Source organism: Sander vitreus, chromosome 9, assembly GCF_031162955.1.
Source record: "Sander vitreus isolate 19-12246 chromosome 9, sanVit1, whole genome shotgun sequence".
In the NCBI taxonomy this organism is placed as follows: domain Eukaryota; kingdom Metazoa; phylum Chordata; class Actinopteri; order Perciformes; family Percidae; genus Sander; species Sander vitreus.
The window spans coordinates 17153737-17176677 of NC_135863.1; the positions used below are offsets into that span (position 1 = coordinate 17153737).

Genomic DNA, 22941 nt, shown 5'->3' on the forward strand with positions numbered 1-22941 from the left:
CTATTTCATAATAGAAAATGTAAAAGACATAGCGCGAAGCAACCGACGCGTAGCGGCGCAGACAGCCTTCTTCGCTAATGTGTTCAGTCTCACACTCACCCTCCACCTTTCCTTGTTTCTTTCTTTGCTCTCTTTCTATTTGTCTTCCTGTCTTTGGAACTGACACTGTTGATGACCATCACAGAGATGGATGTTGTCCGAGTTTGACTTAATGTTGCTCTGGGGTGTAAAGTGAAGACAGTGACGGGATGGAAAAGAGTTTAGGAGTGCAGCAGAGACAGACAAATACAAAGGGAAGTGGAATGGTAACCTGTTTTGGCAGATTTTGTTTTTGTGTGAGCGACCTCACGCTTCTTTGTGGACGTTTTATATAAAGTCCCCGATCAATAACATTCAGATTTTATTGCATAGTTATTGTTCTCTTTGGTTTTGGTGTTAATGCAATTGCAAAGATTATTGAAATTAGTTAGTGTTTAAAAATAGCTTTAGTGATCATATTTCTTTTTTTAAATCATATTATGTTATCACAAAGTCCCTGATCTGATTCTGCCTGGGGACCTTTGTTGCATGTATCTATGTCCCAATGTACCTGTCAATCTCTATTGTCACTATCAATAAAGGCAAAAAAGCTAAATGCTAACGTCAGCATGCCAACATTGACAATGCTAACATGCTGATGTTTAGCAGGTATACTGTTTACTATGATCACCATCTTAGTTAAGTGTGTTAGCATGCTAATATTTGCTAATTATCACTAAACACAAAGTGGAGTTGATGCTGGTGGGAATGTGATTAGTTTTGCAGGTACTTGGACATTTGAAAATTTTGACCTGATGATGGTGCTAGATAAACAGTTAAGAGATTACCAAAGTGGTTACATTATATCCTGAGGGGGACATGACAATAGTGATTACCCGAAACACACCCCTAAAAGTCCTTTGTTTAAGTAGCAAATTATGACTCATATTTACATTTACGTATAGTGGGGGCCCTCTAGTGGCTGTAGTAAAGTAAGTAATAAGGAGGTAGGTTGGAGTGTTGGATGGGTCAAACAAACACAGGACTTACACCCAGGGGACTTGGGTTTGTGTCCCGTTTGAAAATATAAGTAAACAACAAGTTTGTTTTATAACTTTACAGAGCAAACGGAACTACGCTACGTTCTGCGTCACATGATTAACCACAAGTGAAGTAACCTAACCAAACATGATCTTTTTCTAAACTTAACTAAGTACTTTTTGTGCCTAACTATAACCAAACTGCGACCATTTCACAATTTTAACGACGTGTTTAAAACCGCAACTGTTATGAGGAAGGAAAACGCTCCTCTAGGTCGTATTTCCTGCCACTGCTAGGGGTGCTAACTAATGAAACATTCCTATGGGTCATATTAGATGGTAGGAATAAACAACCTATATAGATTACTGTAGTTGTATGATTGTTAGGACTTGTTGTTGTTGAGACATTTCTCTCAAAACCACAAACCCTATGGTGGCGCTTGAGTTAGGGTATCACCAAAGTAATTAGGATTCATTATTATCTAGCAATCATGAATGTCTGTAACAAATATTTTGGCAATCCGTCTTGTAGATGTTGAGATATTTCTTGTAGATGTTGAAATATTTCAGTCTGGACAAAAGCCAAAGTGATAGACCAACATATCGATGTTTCCATTTTGTGATAAAATTCTAAATGATGTAAGTTCAGATGCCCTCACATGGTTTATGTTTTGACTAAACAAAGAGCATGATCTGCATGCTCCCATTACCTGTTCCCCATTCTTTTAGTGTTACAGCCTTAAATGTTACTACCATGCATGTCTGCATCATGCCCTGCTTTACTGACATCGGCTACATCTCCTGGGAAAACTCTCTATGTAATATGGCCTCCAGCCCTCCCATTCAAGACCACATGACCTACTCTGGCGCCTGCTCTCTTTTACTATTGCACATTCAGATGTTCACACACACACAGGCCCTTGCACTTTAGGGGCATTTATTATCTGTTTAATACTTAATAAGACCATAGATGTGCTGATAACTCACTTGGTACAAGCAATATCTTGAAATTATGTTTCAGGCTCTGTGCCGGATGGAATTTTATGTGTCATTTGACATTTATATTTAAGTGAGTGTGCTCTAGGAAGTGTAGCTGTCTTTACTGTAGTTTTGGAAAATAAAACAGAAAGCTGCCTGAGGAACATAAAGCTAGATCCAAGTTACTCTGAATTATCTGAACACTTGATTAAGAAATCCATTATTTATTGACCTAAAAGCATCTTCTTATTAGCCTCTGTCAAAATAAAATAGAATTCATGTTAGATAATTATTTTAACTTGATTTACTCACAGAAAGATGTATTGGCTACAGAGATACAGTTTTCTGAGCAGCTGGTTTGCTTCTGCTAGGAAAAGCTTTGTGTTGACCTCCCAGTCTGCCCTGTGATATGAAATCATTTAGCACAGGAAGCATTGTGACCTACCAACCTGTACGCGCGCATACAGACAAATAAAAGGCCCTCGTGTAATGATGTTTGGCTAGAGAAGTGACACCCTTAACCCCCCTTTTAAAATAGACTCTCAGCTAGCATGAGTAAAGAAGTGATTTGGGTGTTGAATGGTCCTGTTGATTGCCAGGTTGCAAAATGTCAAGTTATAAATAAGAAATCCAATCGAATCATCTATTCCAGAAACATCTATTTCTTTGTGTGTATGAAAAGACTGTGTGTTTATGTGTGGTGTGCATACATGCTGAAAATAGCAAAGCTGTCATGTGTTTCTTTGGACATTAAAGTCCTGACACTCTGAGGGGAACGATGTGTGCCCCGTCGTTGAATTCACTCCCGTCCGTTTATTCAAAGCTTGAGATTTAAATATCAAGAGTTCAATGCTGTTAGCTTATTGGAGCAATAATACCTTTGTAGTACAACAGGATTTCTTTCAGCCACTGATGTTTTCAAGCCAAATGGGCTTAGCAGGGGGCCTTAGCTATATCTAAATAGCCTTTTTTGGCCCCTATACTTTGAAATTACAATTCGGTGATGGGTTGTGGCGTATGTGGCCAGCATCAACATCCACACATTAGCCGTTGTTGAAGACTGATATGCAGGGAAACAAGCCAGAGACATGCCTGAAATGTGTGTGCAAGATATTTATCACATCCTTCCCCCCCCCAAAACCAGAGGGAGCCCAAAATGTTGCAGCTGCGTGACTTATGTTGCTCCAGGAGGGGAGTAGTTCTGACAAATGGGGAGAAGGATGCTGGGTAAGCAAACTGAGTCTTCATCAATATCCAACGTAGCAGAAAACTGTGACTTTCTGTGACCCCTAGTGGAGCTTTTTAGAACTGCTTACTGCACAGGCAGGCTCATGCATGCATCCATGAGACACACTGATGGTGTTTTAGCCTGTGAAGTAATAATTTGTTTATATCATGATATCACTTGACAATAAAGGGAAAATGTGTTGACAGAGACGCCAAAATCCAGCTGGAGGGATACACAGGAGAAGAGGAATAATTGAAATAGTTTTTCTTGGGAATTATTCATGCAGAGGTACAATGAGAACAAGAAAGTGACACATTACATATTTAAATATCTTTTAGGTTTAAATTGGGCAGACTGGAACTCCCCCTGCATGCTGAAACATTGATAAAGAGAAGCAGCGGCTGAGACTGCAAACACACAGAGAACTGATGAATCATTCCTCCATCCTATTCATCTCAAGCCAAAGTTTGATTTGATCCTGCGTGTGTTAGATTAGCGTTCTTTTGCCCACCAGAGGCCATTCATAATCCACAGTCTTAGTGATTCACTGCAGCTTCAGTCGAGCTTGTCTGCACAGTATGTTTTCCAGATCAGAGCAGCTGTCACTTAAGAAGCCATTAGGTAATGATGTGGGGAAATACTGTCATGTGGAGTAAAGAATCAAGCATACCCAATCTGCAGCTGCTGGGACAGTTTTAGTAATGAGAGTAAACTGTACTCCAGCCTACCAGCCATCTGGTTTTGACTTGGCCCTTGCACACCTCCTGTGATAAATTTACAGCTGCCTGTTGACATCATTGATCTGTCTGGCTGCCAGTTTGATTATTAACATCATTTTCATTCACTCTGATTATGAGCCAGATAGATATATGAACTCATGGATGGTTTCATTTAAAAAGTAAATAGCTGCAGCACCAATTTGTCACAGAGAAATCCTTATTCATGGCTTTTCTTGATTAACCCACCTGCTCCTTTCGCTGTATATTATGATGCATTTCCATCATCAGGATTTAATAGTGTTTTTTTTTTGGTTTTGCACCACTGAAATGTTTGGTCTAAGAAAGGTCTGCAAGCCACTATAAATGCTTTGTAATAGAAACATTCCCCAAGTCCCCTAAATGTGTTATTTTTGTTGAACAAGAAAACTACATTTTAATGTGTTCATTTTGCAAACCTATGTTCCTCCTCACAAGCTACTTCCAGCTCTCTTATGTTATTTGACATTTGTACTCTCAGAAAAACTGCTTGCATTTCCTATGGTGGCTGAAGAAAGTAATAACATGGTGTGCAGGCCCTTGGGGGATTTAATAAAGGCAATGATCAGGAACAGGCTTTTATGTTGGCAACAGGATAGCAGTTTGAACATTAAAATAAATCCAAAAGGGCATGACTGGTGAGCAGGTCAGGAGCATGTGGAGATGGGCTGGTATAACTGGAGAGGGATGAGGAACAGGTGAGCAGGCGGATGTAGGAGTCAGGTGACTGGGAAGTCTCAGGCCATCTGGTGGATGGGTGGAGAATGGCAGGTCTGAAAAGTTTCTAAGAAATGCATCATGGGCCTGGGGGAAGTGAGAAGTAGAGGCCCAATCCCTTACGTATTGCAATGACTGAACTTCTGTAAACCACTTTTTTGAAATAAAGTTAAGAAAAAAAAAGAAGAAAAAAAAGGAGGCCCTATCCCAACCGAGTGCAAGAGGCTGCAAGGGCTCGAAATGGTATAAATAGAAATGGGACAGTACTTTGTGTCGGCATATCACGTTACCTTGACCACGCCAAAACATGTTAGGTACAATTGAGCCTGTGGGACTTTTTGTTTAACTTTTTTTTAAAGTTATTTATGGTCAAGAAAGATTTGACCGTCTTCTAGAGTGGAGTAGTCAAATAATCAATTTACTATTTTTTGTCAAAACCAGGTGTTTGTGTTCCTCTGAATGTTTCATGTAATCATTTAATCTAAATTCTGAAAGTTAATGTAATGTATCTGTGTAATTGTAATACTCCAGGCTGATCTCCCATGTGCCCCTCCTCCTTGTTTACTCTTTTTTTTAACGCTTTCAGGCTTCCCCCTGTAACTCTGTGTTTTTACGTCACAACACTATAAATTGTCGGTAATTCCCTCAGGCAAAGTTTTCAGAAATGCAGATTATGGAAAGTGTTCAGAAAGGGCTCAAAATGTCTGCGGGAGAGCCCTCATGCACTTGAAGATCTGACAGTGGGACATCCCTAAACCCTCACAGACTCAATGGAAATGAGTCCATTAGTGTGGAGTTTGGGATTGGGCCAGTGACAGAGGGGCAGACTGAGCAAAAATAAAAACAACTGAGGCAGCTGTTTTGACAGTAAAGGGCTTTTACATGGTTCACAACCTTGACAAATATATATCTCCCTAATGTGAATAGATTATATAAAAAAATTGGAAAAATGACTAACCACAAAGCTGTCAGACAATAGCATCAATTGTTAGACACCCTGTGTACTCTATATTTGCCAAATTACAAGTACATCTTTGAACTCCAAATATCCAAATAAAACATTGGAATTGATGAATTCTCTGTTCTATTAAATAATGTAGTACCTATATTTGTCACTAGATGGAGATAAATGCTCAGCAATCATATTACCCAGCACCCTTGACTTCATTCAACAAAAGGGTTATGGAGCAAAGATGCATAATGTGACAGTAGTGTTAGTACACATATAAACCAGTGTCAGACTGATAATACAAAGCCACCATTGGAGTTTTATTAAATATTAAATATAAGCTGGAGATGTCATCCACCTGCACTATGATGGAGGTACATTAAAACAGCCTGCCAAACCTGCCATGACATTCAATTTTCTTTGCACAATGAATTCCTTCAATAACTGTTGTTGTTTTTTATTTTGTACTAGAAGGACCGACATTAGACTGAATTGTCAAAAAATATAGATTGGGTGCCCGGGTTGGTTCAGTTGGTAGAGCAGGCGCACATATACATAGAGGTGTATGCCTCGACGCAGAGGTCTAGGGTTCAAGTCCGACCACTCTCCTCTTTCTCACCTAGCTGTCCTGTCCATTAAAGGCGGAAATGCCCACATCTATATAGATTTGGGATTTTATAAAATGTAAACGTTGGCTGCAGTGTTTTTATCTGCCGCTCAACTTCCTTGGGCCTCAAAAGCTGTGTAAAGTGTGAAAATCTTTCAAAATAATTTGGCCAGTATATGGCTAATCATCTTCCAAGTCAAGTTCACCATAGCAGATTCAGTACATGAAGAGGAAAAAAAATCCTCTTTATCATTCTAAATTAAGTCACTTAAATTAATCGAGCATCTCAGACAGCCGTATAAATGTCAGCGTTAATGTTTGTTTTGTTATCTGGTCGATGATTGCAGCGCACTATTAACTGCCCAACTGTAGCTTTGTCCACTCTACACTTGTAGTATGTCAGAAACTAGGCTAACAACACGCTTGTAGACAGAGTCGTTTGTCTGGAGACAACGGTCATAATTCAGCCCCCCGTGGGGAACGATGATTTATATAGCTTATTCCATAAAATCTAGGGTTACAGGGACAGATTCATGGGGCTGAGAATAGGGGGCTTGTCAGGTCGGTTGCTAGGAAACAAGTAGGAGGAAGACAACAGTTGAATGCAGAAATCTGGGTTGAATAGAGAGAGAGAGAGAGAGAGAGAGAGAGAGAGAGAGAGAGAGAGAGAGCTGGAGAGATAGGTAAGGTGATATAGAGGGTAAGACAGAAAGAGAGCAAGAGAGACAGGCAGAGAAATCATGCTGCAGGGTAAATTTGTTTCCTCATATTTCCTTTGGGCGCTGATCAAGGCCAGAAAAGAAAACCAACAGTGCTGCTATTTCCATGCTGTGTCATTACAGAGAGATGACTATTGATTCTGCCAAACCCACTCGTAATTATTCCTGTTTCCATGATCAAAACACTTTCCCAATGTAAAGCCCAGAAATTCAAATGGTGGTTCTTGTAAAGCTCATCATTAACACACACCCAGACACATCCAAAGCCACACATACGCTCACACACAAAAGTCCTCTCATGTTCCAACCATTACCATCTCAATGAAGCTAAATATAGTCCCATCCCCCGGCCCCTTCATCTCGCCTCATCAATAGGTCTGCCTTTGTCTGTCTGTCTATGTTTGCCCGGAGCTTTTCTGTGTCATGTTGAATTCTGGGGTCTGGCCGATGGCACACTGACCCAGCACAGTGGCTATTTTTGGGGAACGTAATAGGTTTAAAATGTTTTTTTTGTATTTTTTTTTAGATTTGAGCATACACAACTTGACACATACTGGCACTATGTTAAATAGGTGTTGTTGTAGGTGAATAATATCTGAGTGTTTAAATGAATTACTTAAAATGTTTTTTCCTCAATTCGACAGTTGTTGTAGCAGTGGCTTAAACCATATGGTCATCCACATCTCCATCTGTGCTCCAAGCTAATGTCTACTGGAAATATAAAGTTTTTACATTTGCCAATATGGTTACGTTTTCACTCATTAATTAGTTTGTCAGACATTCAGCTGCAGACTCTGTGAACAGATTGTTTTTGTGCTGATGCATTTTCCAACAGTCCATGATTATTGTGTTTGAAGCCTTATCTATCAAATGATATACAAAACCAGACTTGATTTCAGTCCAAGCGTAATGGTATGTTTGCAAGCTCAAGAAATCAAATTTAGTTTGATTTCAAATTGAATCATTGGGAGTGATGTCTTTGGGTGTAACAGCAACACAGACAGCTCGGAATTTGGCAATGTTTCACACCTTTTGCAGCTCATTTATGGTGCATTTTATGGCCAGGGACAAACACATACTGCCTTCTTAATGCAGTTTGATCTAAGGGGTGCCTTCCATCTAATTAGCATCATTACATATGAATTTTAATGCAAATAACAGGAGAAGAGATCAAAAGAGATTATCTCATTTCTCATTGTATTTTGTGTGTTAAAATCTCTGCCTCTAAAGAGCAGGTGCAAATTTACACAGGTATGAGGGAAGATGGTGGTGGGGAGGGAAAACAATGTAATCAAACGATATTCTTCAGGGACCTGCACTAAGAGAGAGAGAGAAAGAGAGCAGTAGTTCATAATAAAATAACACAATGTATGACTGTGTTAAAACACCAAACAAAGAGCAGACAAAGAGTTATGGCTCTGTGGTCATCAATCCTCAACTTGAAGTTAAATTTGATGTTCATTGAGCTGCTGCCTCACTATGGCGATGGCGAATGCACTCTTATGACATATATATTGTATTTTTAAAAAGCTCAAGACCAAGTGAATGTCAGACATTAACTAACAATCTTTTTCAAACGTTTTCAGTGCAGCTTCCTTCTATGTTTTGTGGTGCACCCACTCTGCTGTCATTGGAGTTTCCACTGTACAGATTGTAAATGTCTCCTTGTCAATACACCTGCCGAAGTGAAGCTAGTAAATCCGACAGAATGCGCAGTCGACTAGATTTATCCTGTATTCCTCCTTAAATGCACGCAACATAAGGGAGAGAGGTGCACATGACTGATTACACCCAGGTTATACCTTAAATAACAGTTAAATAACTGAGCATCCAGGCTGTTGTCTGAAATGAGACACCCTATGTGTTAAGGTTGTCCTGTTATGTTGATTGTGGATGATGAATTAAGCTAAATGTTACGGTAAATCCAAATAAAAGTTTACTATGCTATATTGTGTGTGTGTGTGTGTGTGTGTGTGTGTGTGTGTGTGTGTGTGTGTGTGTGTGTGTGTGTTTGAATGTTCTGATGGCTTGTCAGATGACATGACATTGATGGCTAAATGTTTTAAGCACAGTTGTTGGTGCAAAATTGGCTAAGACCACTTTGTTGCTCATATACCTCAGCAGTATGTGGAAGCTGGACAACACCATCTCTTCATGGATGCCTTGTTGCTATGGAGACTAATCCGACTGTGACAGGTTGAAAACAATTTAATATTAGGTTAGCCTGGCAAGAGTCGAAAAAAAACGTTCAATCTAGCTTAAACTCCTTCAATGCACGGTTTAAACTAATTAAATAAATAGGATTGTTGTGCCCAACCAATGCCTTCATCCTTCTGGATTGAGAACCATACAGAATACTACACTACCCAGGATCCTTTGGTGCAAGAGTTTTTATTTGACATGTATGTAGTATATGTCCTAACTAAATGAAATGTAGACTGAGATAAATATATTTAGTTACAACAGAGATATAGTGGGATAAAGGAGATGGGAGTGAATCACTCTAAAACAATTATGAAACTTTTTAAAGTTGTTGATGTTATGATCATACTGTGTGTTGCCCTGCTTATTTATGCCTGCACATGTAAAGCCCCTCCAATGGCTGTCAACAAGTGCGTTATCCACACTGATGAAAATGTGTTGACATGTCTTACTCCGACAGACATACAGATTCCTTATGACGTCTCTGTCTGTCTGTCTGTCTGTCTCACAGCACTGTGTAAATACTGTCTTCTGCTGTATGTGACTCACTACACAAGCTGCCTGCAGTTACACTCTTCCAATTACAATACTTGTCATTTAGTCAATGATACATTTTTTCCCCATTTTCTTTCCTTTATTACTGTTTACCTTTGGTTTCAAACTAAAGTTCTTCACAAAGCAACAAAAATGAGAAGCACCTACGTAAGCAGCCGGAGGGGTGGGTGAATACAGGTCTTATCATTTAGTATTTGTTTCATCATTATCATCATAATCATCATCATTAGCATCATCATCTTCAACCGGTTATCCGGGGTCGGGTCGCGGGGGCAGCAACTCCAGCAGGGGACCCCAAACCTCCCTTTCCCGAGCCACATTAACCAGCTCTGACTGGGGGGTTTCCAGGCCTTTACGCCTAGTCCCCGAGGCCTCTGTCTCTTCAACTGGCTCCTTTCGATGCTAAGTAGCTGACTGAGCTTCTCACCCAATCTCTAAGGGAGAGGCCAGCCTTCATGACCATAAGTGAGGGTAGGAACGAAAATTGACTGGTAGATCGAGAGCTTTGCCTTCCGGCTCAGCTCTCTTTTCATCACAACGGTGTGATTAAGTAAATGCAAAACCGCCCCTGCTGCTCCGATTCTCCGGCCAATCTCCTGGGAGATATTTCACAAAAGTAGAATTTATAAATCCAGGATAACTGATAAAGCGAGGCTTGACCTAATCTAATCTGTGCATCCTGGCTAGGTGTGTTTCATGAAGGCCAAGCCAGGCTGAGGAGGAGCGACTAGATCGAGCCAGGCTGAAGTAATTTGGATAGATGCACGTTCACGGCTTTCTTTAACAGACAAAATCAAAGATTTCTGATTTACTGATGCTAAAATGGAGAATACGCATTGTGTATTCTTTACACAGAGTGAGAAGCAGCTTCATATGGAATTATGACAACATGAAACACATTATTTGTAAAAAAGAAACACGGCCGCTGTAATGAAACAGCAAGAGAAAGCAAGGCAGACGATCACGGACCGACTGAATGCGTAAGTAGCCTAAAAATATACATTAACTGACCACTTCTCTTAATTGAAACCGCCATACCATTCAAGGAGTTAGGCTAATTATTTGCACAAATGAGTTGTTGTACTCTTTGCCTTAAAAGTGAGCAGAAGACAGCCTAATACACAGGAAATGTACCATGAAGATCAATTACAACCACTAATCTACAATGCTAGATTGTGATGCGTACATATCCCCTCTCTCTCTCGTATGGGCTAAAATATAAATTACTTAAGTAACATATTTACTTCCACTGATTTCTTCTGCTGCCACAGGATCAAGTTTTGCAGAGAAATAGGCCACAGGCCGGAGCCTGTCACCGTGTGGCTGCAAGAGAACAGACGTCATACAGCCCAAACGTTCATCCACTGTTTGAGTGAATGGAAGTTTAGGGTTTGGCAGACCTAAAGTGGGAGGGTTTTGAAAAGCTTTTTTAAGATTTACAAACGCCTGACCCGCCTCGGTCGTCCACGTGACGCGATCGTGTGCAGACAAGTTGTTACCATGTATTATGTCAGCTAAAGGTTGAACTAACTGAGCATAATTTGGGATGAAAACACGACAATAGGAACACATTCCTAGAAATGACATCATTTGTTTTTTTGTTGCAGGTTTTGGGAGGGAAACTATTGCCTCAATCCGAGATGGAGACAATGTTTTCCCTGACGCTGAAATGTCATGACCCAAAAAATGCACTTCCTTTTTCACAAATTGCAATTTAGCTAAACTAGCTTTGTGCCCCTCTGCTGCCAGGTGACACAATAATGCAATAGTGTCCTGTTCACACTGTGCTTTTGTTGGACTTGCAATCAGGCAGTCATCAACATATTGAAGGAGAGCAGAGCCTGGGGAAAGGGTTAAGCTTTCCAGGCTCTCTCTCAGTGCTTCGTTGTAGATGGTTGGGCTCTCGACAAACCCCTGTCCTAGACGTGTGAAAGTGTAGGCCTTACCATCAAACAGGAACACAAACCAGAACTGGCTGTTTCTGTCCACTGGAACACTGAAAAAAAAGCGTTAGACAAATCAACAACAGAGAAATACTGTGCCCCCCCAGGAATTCCCTGAAGAATAGTGTACGGGTTTGGTACGTTGGGTGCACGTGCGTGAACCGCTGCATTTACTGCTTTGAGGTCCTGAACAAAACGCCATTCGTCCGGTTTTCCCTTATCACGAATTTTCTTGACAGGGAAAATTGGCGTGCGAACAGGTGAATCAGGACATGGAACAATAACTCCTGCTTTCAATAGAGAGTCTGATTCCATTGATCGCTTCCTGTTTTAGTGGGTACTGATGCTTTTTGGGCCTGAAGTCTGAGCGCGGTGTGATGACAACAGGCTGACAATTTTTGATGAGACCCACGTCATATTTACGCGCTGCCCACAGGTGAGTTGGCACTTGGGACAGCAACGGTGAGATTTCTGTGGGAGAGACATTCACAGCATTATTCAGAAATGTGTGTGTGTGTGTGTTTCAGCTTCTTTCCGCTGGAACACACTGCGCGCGGCGGTCACACGGTGTGACAGGAGTTTCCGATAAACTCCCGTGGAGGGGGAGGTGTGCACGTTCCCGTCCACGGTTTTAGTCCAGTCAGTCAGTCGGTCACAGTCCAGGACAAATTGTCCCAAGTTTCTCCACTGATCTGTGGAAGATTTGGATAAGGAGATATGAGCATGGGAGTGTAGAATTCTGAAAAACATTCTCTGTTCATCAGTCAAGGCTAATGCTGCTGCACATTTGTTTTCATGCCAGTATATGTAAGTACACTCAAGCTCATCTGTTTCTTCTTTAAAAAATTCTTCAACAAACATGTCATCACGTTCTGAAGAGACAAAACAAGTGCAATGTAAGTTATGTTCTTCCCTAAACTCAGAGAAGGGGAGACCAATTTTCTGGCCTCATGCAGCAAGCCTGCAGCATGAGCCTGAAGAATGGCCCACTGAAATATGAGCTGGGACCCGTGTGTGCTCTGTGAAAAGAACGAGTCATTCTGGGTAGTGACGTCTAATCTCACAACCTTCAGGCCTGTTTCCGTTGGGATTACTCCTACACCAAAACGTAACATGAGATCTCTCCCTAACAAATTCACCGGACACAGAGGAGAGAGCAGAAATGAACATTTTGCCCTCCTCTCTGGCTCTGAATCACTTAGGTCACTGTGTACACACATCATAGGATATGAAATCTTTCTGGGACAATTGCTTCTGCACAGAACAATTCTACCAGAAAGCCTTTTGATTCGGGAACAAGGACTTCTGAAGTACAGAATTAGTTGCACCCAAATCTACCAAAAACTCCACATCTTTCCCCTGTACATTCAAAATAGTTGTTGGTAATTTCTTATAAACCTCAGATGACAACATTGCATAAGTAGGAATACTTTCTATGTGTTGCTTTTGCTCTAGGTAAGAAATTGCGTCTAGAATGTTTTTCTCATCAAGTGGGGAAACAGTGTGATGTTTATGGTCTGTAATGGGTGCAGAAATTTGTGTTTGTGAGTTTGCATTTTTACTTTCCTTAAGATGGGCAGATCTCGCTGGCTCAGACTCTCCATCACCGTCCCCTTCCTCCTTCCGTCAATCTGCCTGCTCCTGGCTGTAGCCGCGGTCCCCAGCTGGTTCCCCCTTTTGTTGTCTTGGAGAAGGACATTTGTTGGCCCAGTGTCCCTTGCCGCCACAGTTAAAACATACTGAATCAGGCGCCTGCTGTCCGCCGCGCCCTCTGCTTCTGCCTTCCCCTTTTTCTTTCCTTCTTTCCCAGCGAGTTGATTTACTGTATGAAACAGTGTCAGCTGGGCATCTTCGACCTTCTTCTTTGTTTTCTTTTCAGCCTGACGAGTTGACTCTTGCTCCAGTTGCTCCATATGTTTTGTGTGTCTGACGATTTCTGTCAGTCTGGCTTCGTCCCAGCCAATACACGATTTCAGTACTCCAGCTCGGATCTCTGGCAGCAGCCCATTCAGGAAAGCGTTCTTTAGATGGGATTCCCATAACCCCATGGTGTGGAGGTGTAGGTGAACGTGAACGTGGGGGTGCCGAGGGCACTGTGGGAGAAGGGCGGGATCTGACGGTGGAAGGCGTGTCGTCTTCCTTCAGCGTCGCGACGTGATGAGGAGCAGCGACGTGTGGAGGAGGGTAGGGCGGGAGGTCGAGCAGCGGATCCACCTGTTTCATGCTCGGATACAGAGAAAATGCAAACGTGTCAGTGGCAATCTCTGGTTTTTCTAGTTTCTGTGTTTCAACAAAATTACCAGTTTCTCCCTTAGATACCAGTTTTTTCATCTGCTTTCTTTCCCTGCCTGTGGCTTCCTTCATCCACTGATTAAAACATTCTTTGTTTTTTTTCTATTTGAATCAGATCTTGGTTGTTAATCATTTTTCCCCCTTTCAATATTTTTTCTTCTTCTTCTAAATCCTGTTTTAGCATTCTGAGTTTACCTGTGCTTAAAGAACCATTTTCAGGAAACCTGTGTTTTGTTGTCCAATAATTCAGACATTCTAAAGATTTCGGCCCAAATTTTTTCATCATCTCATCCACCACTGGCCCTGAAGGAACGTGTGACGTTGTGCTCCTGTTACCCATTTTTCCAAAAATAGATAACAACCAGTCGAAGTACTTCTTTACGTATAATCGTCACTATACGGCCCAGTTTAGTTCACGGTAAACTTTGCGGAAAAACCTGTAAACAGCTGCAACTTAATTTAAGCTACAATGACTGCTTATCTGTGATAGATTTCCTAAACACTAAAAATCCGGACAAACAGCTACGATGACTGTTTATCCGTATGATTTTAAAATCTATCCGTCACCCCGTTCTAGTCCGGATTGGATGAAATGATGACAATTGGCGCTCTTATCTGTTATACTAAACAACCTGGGTGCCAAAGAAAACTCTCTTTTCCTGTTTTGTACACAGCCCAAAATTTTCCCAAAGCAAAAATAGACTTTCACCGAATACCCTCAGTGAAACCACGGTCAATATATCTGTCTCACAAACTGTCTCAATATCCAATTCAAATTGTTAATAGTTGAAACTTCAACTTACCCCCGCTGTTTGAAATTGCTTCCTTTTCGTTTGGATTTCAGAGTGGAATCAGCGAGCCCTCCGTGGTTTCTGACCCTCTGTCTCTCAAAGATGTTTTGGCGAGGTTTAGAGGCAGGTGATCATCAGATCCCTGGAGTGCACTGTCATCAGTCGCCCGGGGATACCCGATCTGATCCCTCCTTGAAATCCTGCCGACAACGCCAAGTTTGTGGTGGAAGTTTCTGTTCAGCGAGGGAGGAATTTGGGTGAAGAAGAGACCTTGTTGTAACAAAATAAAGACAGGCTGCAAACTGGATTAAAAGTTTAGGTATCCGGTGGAAGGGTTTAATTATTTTCTCGAGAGAACAACCAAACAATGACAAGAACAGCAATTCACAATGAACAGAGTTACAAAGTGACCGCCGATCTGTGCCTCGCGTAACATATGCCATCTCCTTATATCCCATTTTCCCAGCAGAAACACGACCATGTTTGGAAAACATTCTAATCTTGAACACTGCTGTCTAAAGCTGTCCCTGTACATCTGTCTAGTGCGTAAAAAGTCCTTCAATCTTAGGAGTCAGGAATTTATCTCGTCTACAGATTGGTTCAGGCTCCAACCTTAAGTTCGGGCAAACTGACCTTTGCATATCTCTGGAGGCGCCTGTGTTTTGTAACCATTTGCTTACAGTGGAGAATTACAGGGTCATAACATTTTCAGCTATCTTCAACACTGGAGGACTTACTTTCAGGAAATATCTTTAGGAGACACATGTTTCAGAGGCATATTTTAAGGATCTACTTATAATTAAAAATTACTCAATAGATGAACAATCATTGTTAAGAAAATCATGGTCTATGTCATTTTTCCATTACACTTTTCAGACAAAGTGTACAACAGTTTGTTTGTGGAAATAATTAGCCTAACTCCTCGAATGGTTTCATTTAAGAGCTGTACTTCTTAAATGTACATTTTTAGATATATCAATCAGTCGGTCCGCTTCTGCCACGCTTTTTTCTCACAAGACACTGAAGACATTGGACTCTGAAATCTAGTAGAAACTATAAAGATAATTAAGTGATACATTTAATGCACACTTTAAACATGACTCTAACACAGTTATTCATCAGTTATTTCCCCCCAGCAAAATATAAGGTCAAAAAACATTGAGGTGTCCTCTCCCTGTTGTTTCATGAATGTCCAGTATGTACAGTAGCCTCAACTATACAGTTACTGGTCCAGTGAACTAGGACTATAATAAGGGAGGATTGTACAATTATAAAAACCTATAATAATTGTTCAAACTTCCCAAATGATAGTCCCAGTTCACTGGAGACAACACACATTGTGTGCTAAGAATGCCAAATACAGTGCACATGGAAGAGGAACATACATACTACAAAGAATACTAAAGAATACTAAACTAAATAAATCAACTAAAATAATTAAAGGTGTATTTGTCCTTGACCAGTCTGCCATTGTTAGAACCACTAACGCGTGTTTGGCACTTTATATATTGTCCTTCATCACTGACTTCATTTAAATCAGCCTTTTCTAATTATCTCCGTAATATATTCACCAGACTTCTAACAACAAGCAGTTTTCATACAGCAATATAACAGTAACAATGACTGTCACATGAATAATTATAAAAAGAATGGTCAACTTTAAATAATAACAGTGCTTTACTGAACAGCAACATGCACCTGTTGTATTTTAATGCAGGCTGATAACAATAAGGTAAAACCACTGCTGAGTGAACAGAAAAGGCTCCAGGATTAATAAATCCTGGCTGTTAGCCTGGTCGGGAGCAGGCTAGCTGCACAGAATAAATCTCTATGGTAACTTAGGTGCCTTTGCTTTTGTGCAACCAAGTCAAGGCTAAATTCATCCAGGATAACTGGAATATCCCAGCTTAATTCCTTATCCTGGTTTTGTGCAATAGCCCTCTGCTCCATTGTCCCCTCATTCGGAACAAGACCCCGAGGTACTACTCCTTTACTTGGGGTAAGGACTCATTCCCTACCCAGAGTAAGCACTCCATTGGTTTTCTGATGAGAACCAATTTTTTTTTTTGCCAATTGTTTCAATTCAGAATTAATCTACAAGATCCAGACTGTACAAGCTTTATTGTGTCATACAAGATATAAAGATAAGTTTTACCTTTAGTTTGTACTGTTGAACATTTTGTAAGAGCAGAAGTTCTTCTAGACTGAATGTATATTTTTTTAATTCTCTGCTCCAAATATATGTCCTGCACTGTTCTCTTACACAGTATGTGTGGCCCTGTTGTCCTTGCTGTGTTGGCACATATCAGGAAACTAAAGTTGTCATAAAGTTTCTGAATCTGATATTTTTAGCATACCGCATAACTGAGCCACACAATATTGTTAATGTGTCATCTTCCAAATCTATGTCGGTCTAGGTTGCAAAAATCAAGACTAATAATACAAACTAACCCTAAAACAAAACCCAGTAAATTCAAAATCACCAACAGGCAAACTTTGTGAATTATAGTCTTGTTAAGGAAAGTTGCACCACAGTTTTGTTTAGTTAAAAAACACATTTTGCACAAACAATAAATTGCTGGTTGTCACTATAACCGATATAATTTATTTATGGTTTTGTGTGGACAGAAATGGGGTAAACGCTACACTGTAGCCACGTGAAAAGCCATGTGAATTCAAAGCGCGGGAGCTTACAGGAAAGATGTTGGCAGCAAATGTTCACTTGACAACCAAACATGTAAAGTGAATACTTATGTGGGCTTTCACGTGACTATTCTTTTCCTCAGGTCAAGAAGCTAATTTAGTTCAATACTATTAAGCGAAGAGCATGATAATGACCAGGTTTCAGATTCAAGCCTGCCAGTATCCCTGTTCACACATTCTATTTCTGAATTGAAATCTTTGTTCTCACCTCAGTCCTGTGTCACTAAGTCCCATTACCGGAGCAAGGACTGTCAACCTGCTGTCATGACAGCAAGTAACCTTGGTAACCTCATGTTCCTCGGCTCGATTTTTGCAAGCTAGACGTCTCCTACAGCGGGAACATGTCTACGATGTCAAATTAAATGTCTCCAACAATATTTACCTTTAAATAGTATAGAAGCATAAACACAATACAGCAGAATATTTTAGGGTTACTGTACAAATCCTGTTAGACTTTCTGTTGAAAGTCATTGTTGAAATATCAATTTATTTTATAGGATCTTGTATGTGTTTTAAACGTCTTAAAAAAATGCTCTTTTTACTTCATAACAATCACTTGAAGCTGTAGAAATATTTCCTCTAATTGGAAATCTAAATTGATTGGAAGTCTAATTTACTAACACTTTACTTTAAGTCCCCTTATTTAGCATTTATTAGCAGTATATACATGTTCATTGAATAGTGAACCCACTATAATGTAGTTGTAAGCAGATACCAGAACATTTTATGCATTTATTAATGTACAGTATTTGTCAGTTATTATACATTATCCTATGAAGATTATTATTTTATTTTTTAAATTATTACAACTATGTTTTACTATATTGTCGTTCATCATCTGTTTGTAGAGCCACCTCCACTTATGGTTTATTAAACATCTTACAACTACATTATAGTAAGTTATAAACCTTTTTGTAAATGTTTATATACCGCTTATAGATGCTTAATAGGGGGACTAAAATGTGTTACCCTACTTTTATTGGAAAAGACTTGGAAATATTGAGACACCTTTTAGTTTCAGTATCCAACATTTTGAGTTATATAATCTAATCAGTACATTTCCACGTGAACTTTATAGGGAAAGGGATGCAGATGATCTGGATTTATTGACATTTATAACTGCAGACTTGATGGCTTATTCGAAAGTGAGAAGCTCATGAGCTTTTATTAATGTATTACTGCCATTTATTACTAAATAGAAAGGATAAACAAAAGACCATAGCAACAGACGAAGGGATTTTTCACAACATGGCAACCCAAATATTTTTATTGTTATTGGCTTATCACTGATCTATAAATCATTAGTATATTGTTTTTACCATTGAGAAAGCCATTACTTACAACGTATAAGCTTTTGGGTGCCTTATTACAAATGGCTACCAACTAACCTCAGGGCCAGTGATGTCAATTCAAACCTTTTGCTGGTTTGATCAAAGCTGGAACGTCTGGTTGATCGGAGCCTGTCGGCAAATACATTGAAGTCATATTTCAGTTGGGTTAAGTCACAGTCCTTCAATAAACTAACCTTTTTTTAATTAGAGAAAAAAACTACTGACTCAACGCTCTATCTATGAAGAGACTCCACCAGCTTGCCCTCTGCCTTTTTCCAGTAAAGAACCATCATCCTTCCACCCTAATCGTCCTTGTTACTAACACCTAATTACCATTATTCACCCCTCACCTCTCAGCCAAGGGATCTGTGGCTGCTTCACACTCTCCTCCTGGAAGAAAACAATGTATTGGTGTCACTGCTGCACAGAGGAAGTGGCAGAAGTAACATTTCTATCACACTAAGAGACATAAATAAACGAAATAACAAAAAAAGCAAGTAAAATGTGATTTAGCTTTCAACCTTTTTCGCCTTATAACTGGAGGAGTACGTCATTGGAAAATGTGTACGTCTCATCTCACCATTCATAATGAGAAGATGTCAGAAATCTGTCTGTTATGCGTTCTATTTTTAATGCCCATAATGTGTTGGAGCACTAATGAGTTGGAGGCCACACACCATTTATCACTGCCTTCGTCATACCACCATCACTAAATACCCATCAGTGTCAGCATCGTGGTTAACTCTCTCCTGTGGTTCATCTTCTCTTTGACTTCTGTTTCCATTCACATCAGTTTACTGGTGAATTTTACTTTACATTGATTATCTCAGCTTGATGCTCCTTGAAAATAAAGGCTTTCATTCAGGCATGTACTACATGCTTTATATCTTTGTAAATAGTGCATTTGTTGGACTGTTTTCAGTTGTGGATTTTAACACATCTAGTGTTTACAGCAGCAGGACGGTGGGCAGTATGTGATTGACTCAAAATAAACATGCTACATACAAACATACAGTGCCCATGTTCATTATAATGAAGGAGCATGTTATCCACTGCAAAGCTGTATTTTTAATAGTTTTTAGCAGATGGCAGTGTCAGTCTGTAAGTCGATCCACCACTTTGGTTGAGACTGAAATATCTCTCTATAACTATTTGATAGATCCCTTGACTTTTTCTCTAGCGTCACCATGAGGTTCACAATTGTGGTTTGAGTGAAATCTCTCAACGTTTGGATGGATTGCCATGAAATTTAGTACAGATGTACCCCTACAGGATGACTTTTGTTATCACTCACTCATTACATTCACCGCCTCAATTTTATTTTGTGTTTACTTAGGAAAAGTTTGTTTTGTTTGCATTTAGCACAAAGCACCACTGTGCATGGTAAGGCATGGTTGTAAAGTCTTGTTGGATAATAATGGAGGACTGTGGCACAAAGGAGGAAGCTGACTACTGACTACAGACTGACTACACTGATCAAACTTGTTAGTAGAATCAATTCATCATTGGTTTTGCTCTTTTCAAGGGGTTTGTTGACAGTAAGAAAAATATAGAATATTACCACACTTATACGTTAAAACTAATTGGCTTCTCCACCCTTCCAACCCAACATCAGTCCATGCTCTCCTATTTCCCCCCTCTTCATTGTGAACATTCAACATTCCCCATCCTCACGAGTAGTCTAGATATGATTACTTCCAGTCAGCATACAGTAGCTTAACTCCCCCTCACTAGCATGCCTTGCAATAGTAGGTTCTGAGCCATGTAATTAGCCAAAGATGCTTGTTGCCGTCCTCCTGGGTGTCTTGGCTGGTGCTGGTTAATCTCACAACAGGTCTTTACTCCCTTCCAGACTCCATGTGTGACCAGCATTCAGTTTGGCCATCCTAAGGACTGTGTGGGGTGAACAACATAAGCATCAAATAGACTATCAAAACATGGCCCCTTTTCAAATGGTAGTTGACCAGTCACATGAGAAAGCTGAAGTGATCTCACGTTAAACCTTTGATATTTTACAAGAATTGTACGCACATTTCCAGCACCTGGAATAACAGGTTAACAAGCTTTTAAAAGTCTAATTTATTTGGTTTACATAATCTCTACTCTCACCAAGATAGAGGCAACTAATATTTGTTTTATTGCATTGTGATTTTATCAATTAGACACACGGGTTGTTAACTCAATCTGCGCATATTAAATTGCTTGTGTGGGGTTGGACAGAGGTTAGGAGAGATGCCTGAGACACTGTTGTCTTTTCTCCTGCTCTGACAGTGCGGGCGGGAAGGGAGATACTTCCCTCACCATCCAACCCACTATCACACTGCAGACAAGACGGATTGAGAGTTTTCTTTTCCTCCGTGTGACATATATTTGACAGATTGTTTTGTTCGCGTTGTTTCGGGGGGAAAATGTCGTGGAAAATGCCAAACTTTTTTTCTTCCGGTCGTCCTCTTACGCACGCAGCAGGATAGTGCTCAACAGAGAAGAGGAGAGAGGAGACAGGAGTGATGTGCTCTGAATTACTCATACGACTGTTGCTAGTTTATTTAAAAATCCACGCATCAACCTGTTCTACTGCTTCTCGCTCAGGGAACTGAGGATGGCTGAAGACGTGACCTGTTGCAGCTTTTCTTTAAGATATTAATGTTTGGATGGATACAACGCTGCGAAATGAATGAGTTATTTCACGTTCATTTAAGACGACAGATTGTTAAATGGGGCGGAATTTAATTACTTTTTGGATTTGTGTCCTTTATTTTACGCGGAGCACACTTGGAATCGACGTGCTTCTCTAATTGGACAGACTGGAGAAAAATCCGTGAATGTTTTGGACAGATTTTAAAGTTGGGGAACACTGAGTTCGGTGTTTTTTGCGAATTAAACGGATGATGGACTAAAACTGGTCAGGATCTCGCCACTCCGCTGCTGTCACACCGAGCGCATCACCGCGCCCTGCTTTCTAGGAAACTATAACCTCCCTTTCCTATCCTGTCTTCCCTCCCGACAGAATGGCCCGGTTTGGAGACGACGTCCCGGGCTTGTTGAGCCCCGGGGATGGAGGGTCCGATCGCAACCGGAACCGCGATGGGGCGGCCGTGTCCACAGGTGGCATCTCCCCAGCCTTTAAGCAGACCAAAGCGCAGCGTGCTCGCACCATGGCCTTGTACAACCCCATCCCGGTCAGGGAGAACTGCTTCACCGTCAACAGGTCCCTCTTCATCTTTGGCGAGGACAACGTGGTCAGGAAGTACGCCAAGAAAATCATTGAGTGGCCATATCCTTTTTTCTGCTTCATGGTGTAAATGAAGCGGGTACGGTGTAAAATATACAAACACATTCATCCGAGATGTGCAAGGAATCGTATAGGAGTGAATTACTAAGGTGGGTAAACAGTGTTCCAGTTTAACAAATAAACAAGAACAATGTTCTCATATTTCCACAACTGTACACAATTTCACAATTTTCAAGTCCTACATTCTCTTTATTGTTTTGCCCCTAGTTTATCTGTGCAATAGAGAATAGAGAAAATGTGGGAATTTCAGCACCATGGACAGCACGCACAGAGAACTACACAGAGAAATACATGAGAAATACAACCACAGAGAGAGAGAGAGATCAGTCTAGGAATTGTTTGAAAGAAACACTATTTTGGTTTCTTTAATTGATTAATTCATTTAAATGCAATCCAATATTGTACAACAGGGACTTAGGAATTAAGAAAATAAAGCAGTACATGAAAAAAATAAGCATTAAGTCAGACTTTTTGAGTGTACCAATGCCATTATATTTATTATTTTATAAAACAATAATCCAAAAGTGGATGAAATTATACATCAGTTTGACTCAGGTTATGACAATATCTAGCCAAAAATAGTTCAGAAGGGGAGGAGGTGTCAATGGAAAGTGGATTAGAGGAACACAGGAGTTTCTCTGCTTATGGCTGTAAATCTTTTCTGTCAACAAAAGGCTATGAAGACCTGCTGTTGCCACAACAGCACTGTCCCTACTGACGAGTTGTGTACAGTGAATATATCAAGCTCAATAGAGCTGCAATGATTGGTGGATTAATAGATTAGCCGAGCGACAGATAATAAATCGGCAACCATTTTGATA

The 22941-nt window shown here is 40.3% G+C and overlaps 1 protein-coding gene across 1 annotated transcript in view; it reads left to right on the forward strand.

Moving 5' to 3' along the window:
- The window catches only part of cacna1ea (calcium channel, voltage-dependent, R type, alpha 1E subunit a), a 90772-nt gene that overhangs the window by 8246 nt on the left and 59585 nt on the right, over nt 1-22941 (forward strand). Inside the window, exon 2 of the mRNA XM_078258988.1 lies at nt 21836-22102. Within this exon, the coding sequence (XP_078115114.1) occupies nt 21836-22102 (267 nt within the window). The remainder of the gene's footprint in view (nt 1-21835; nt 22103-22941) is intronic.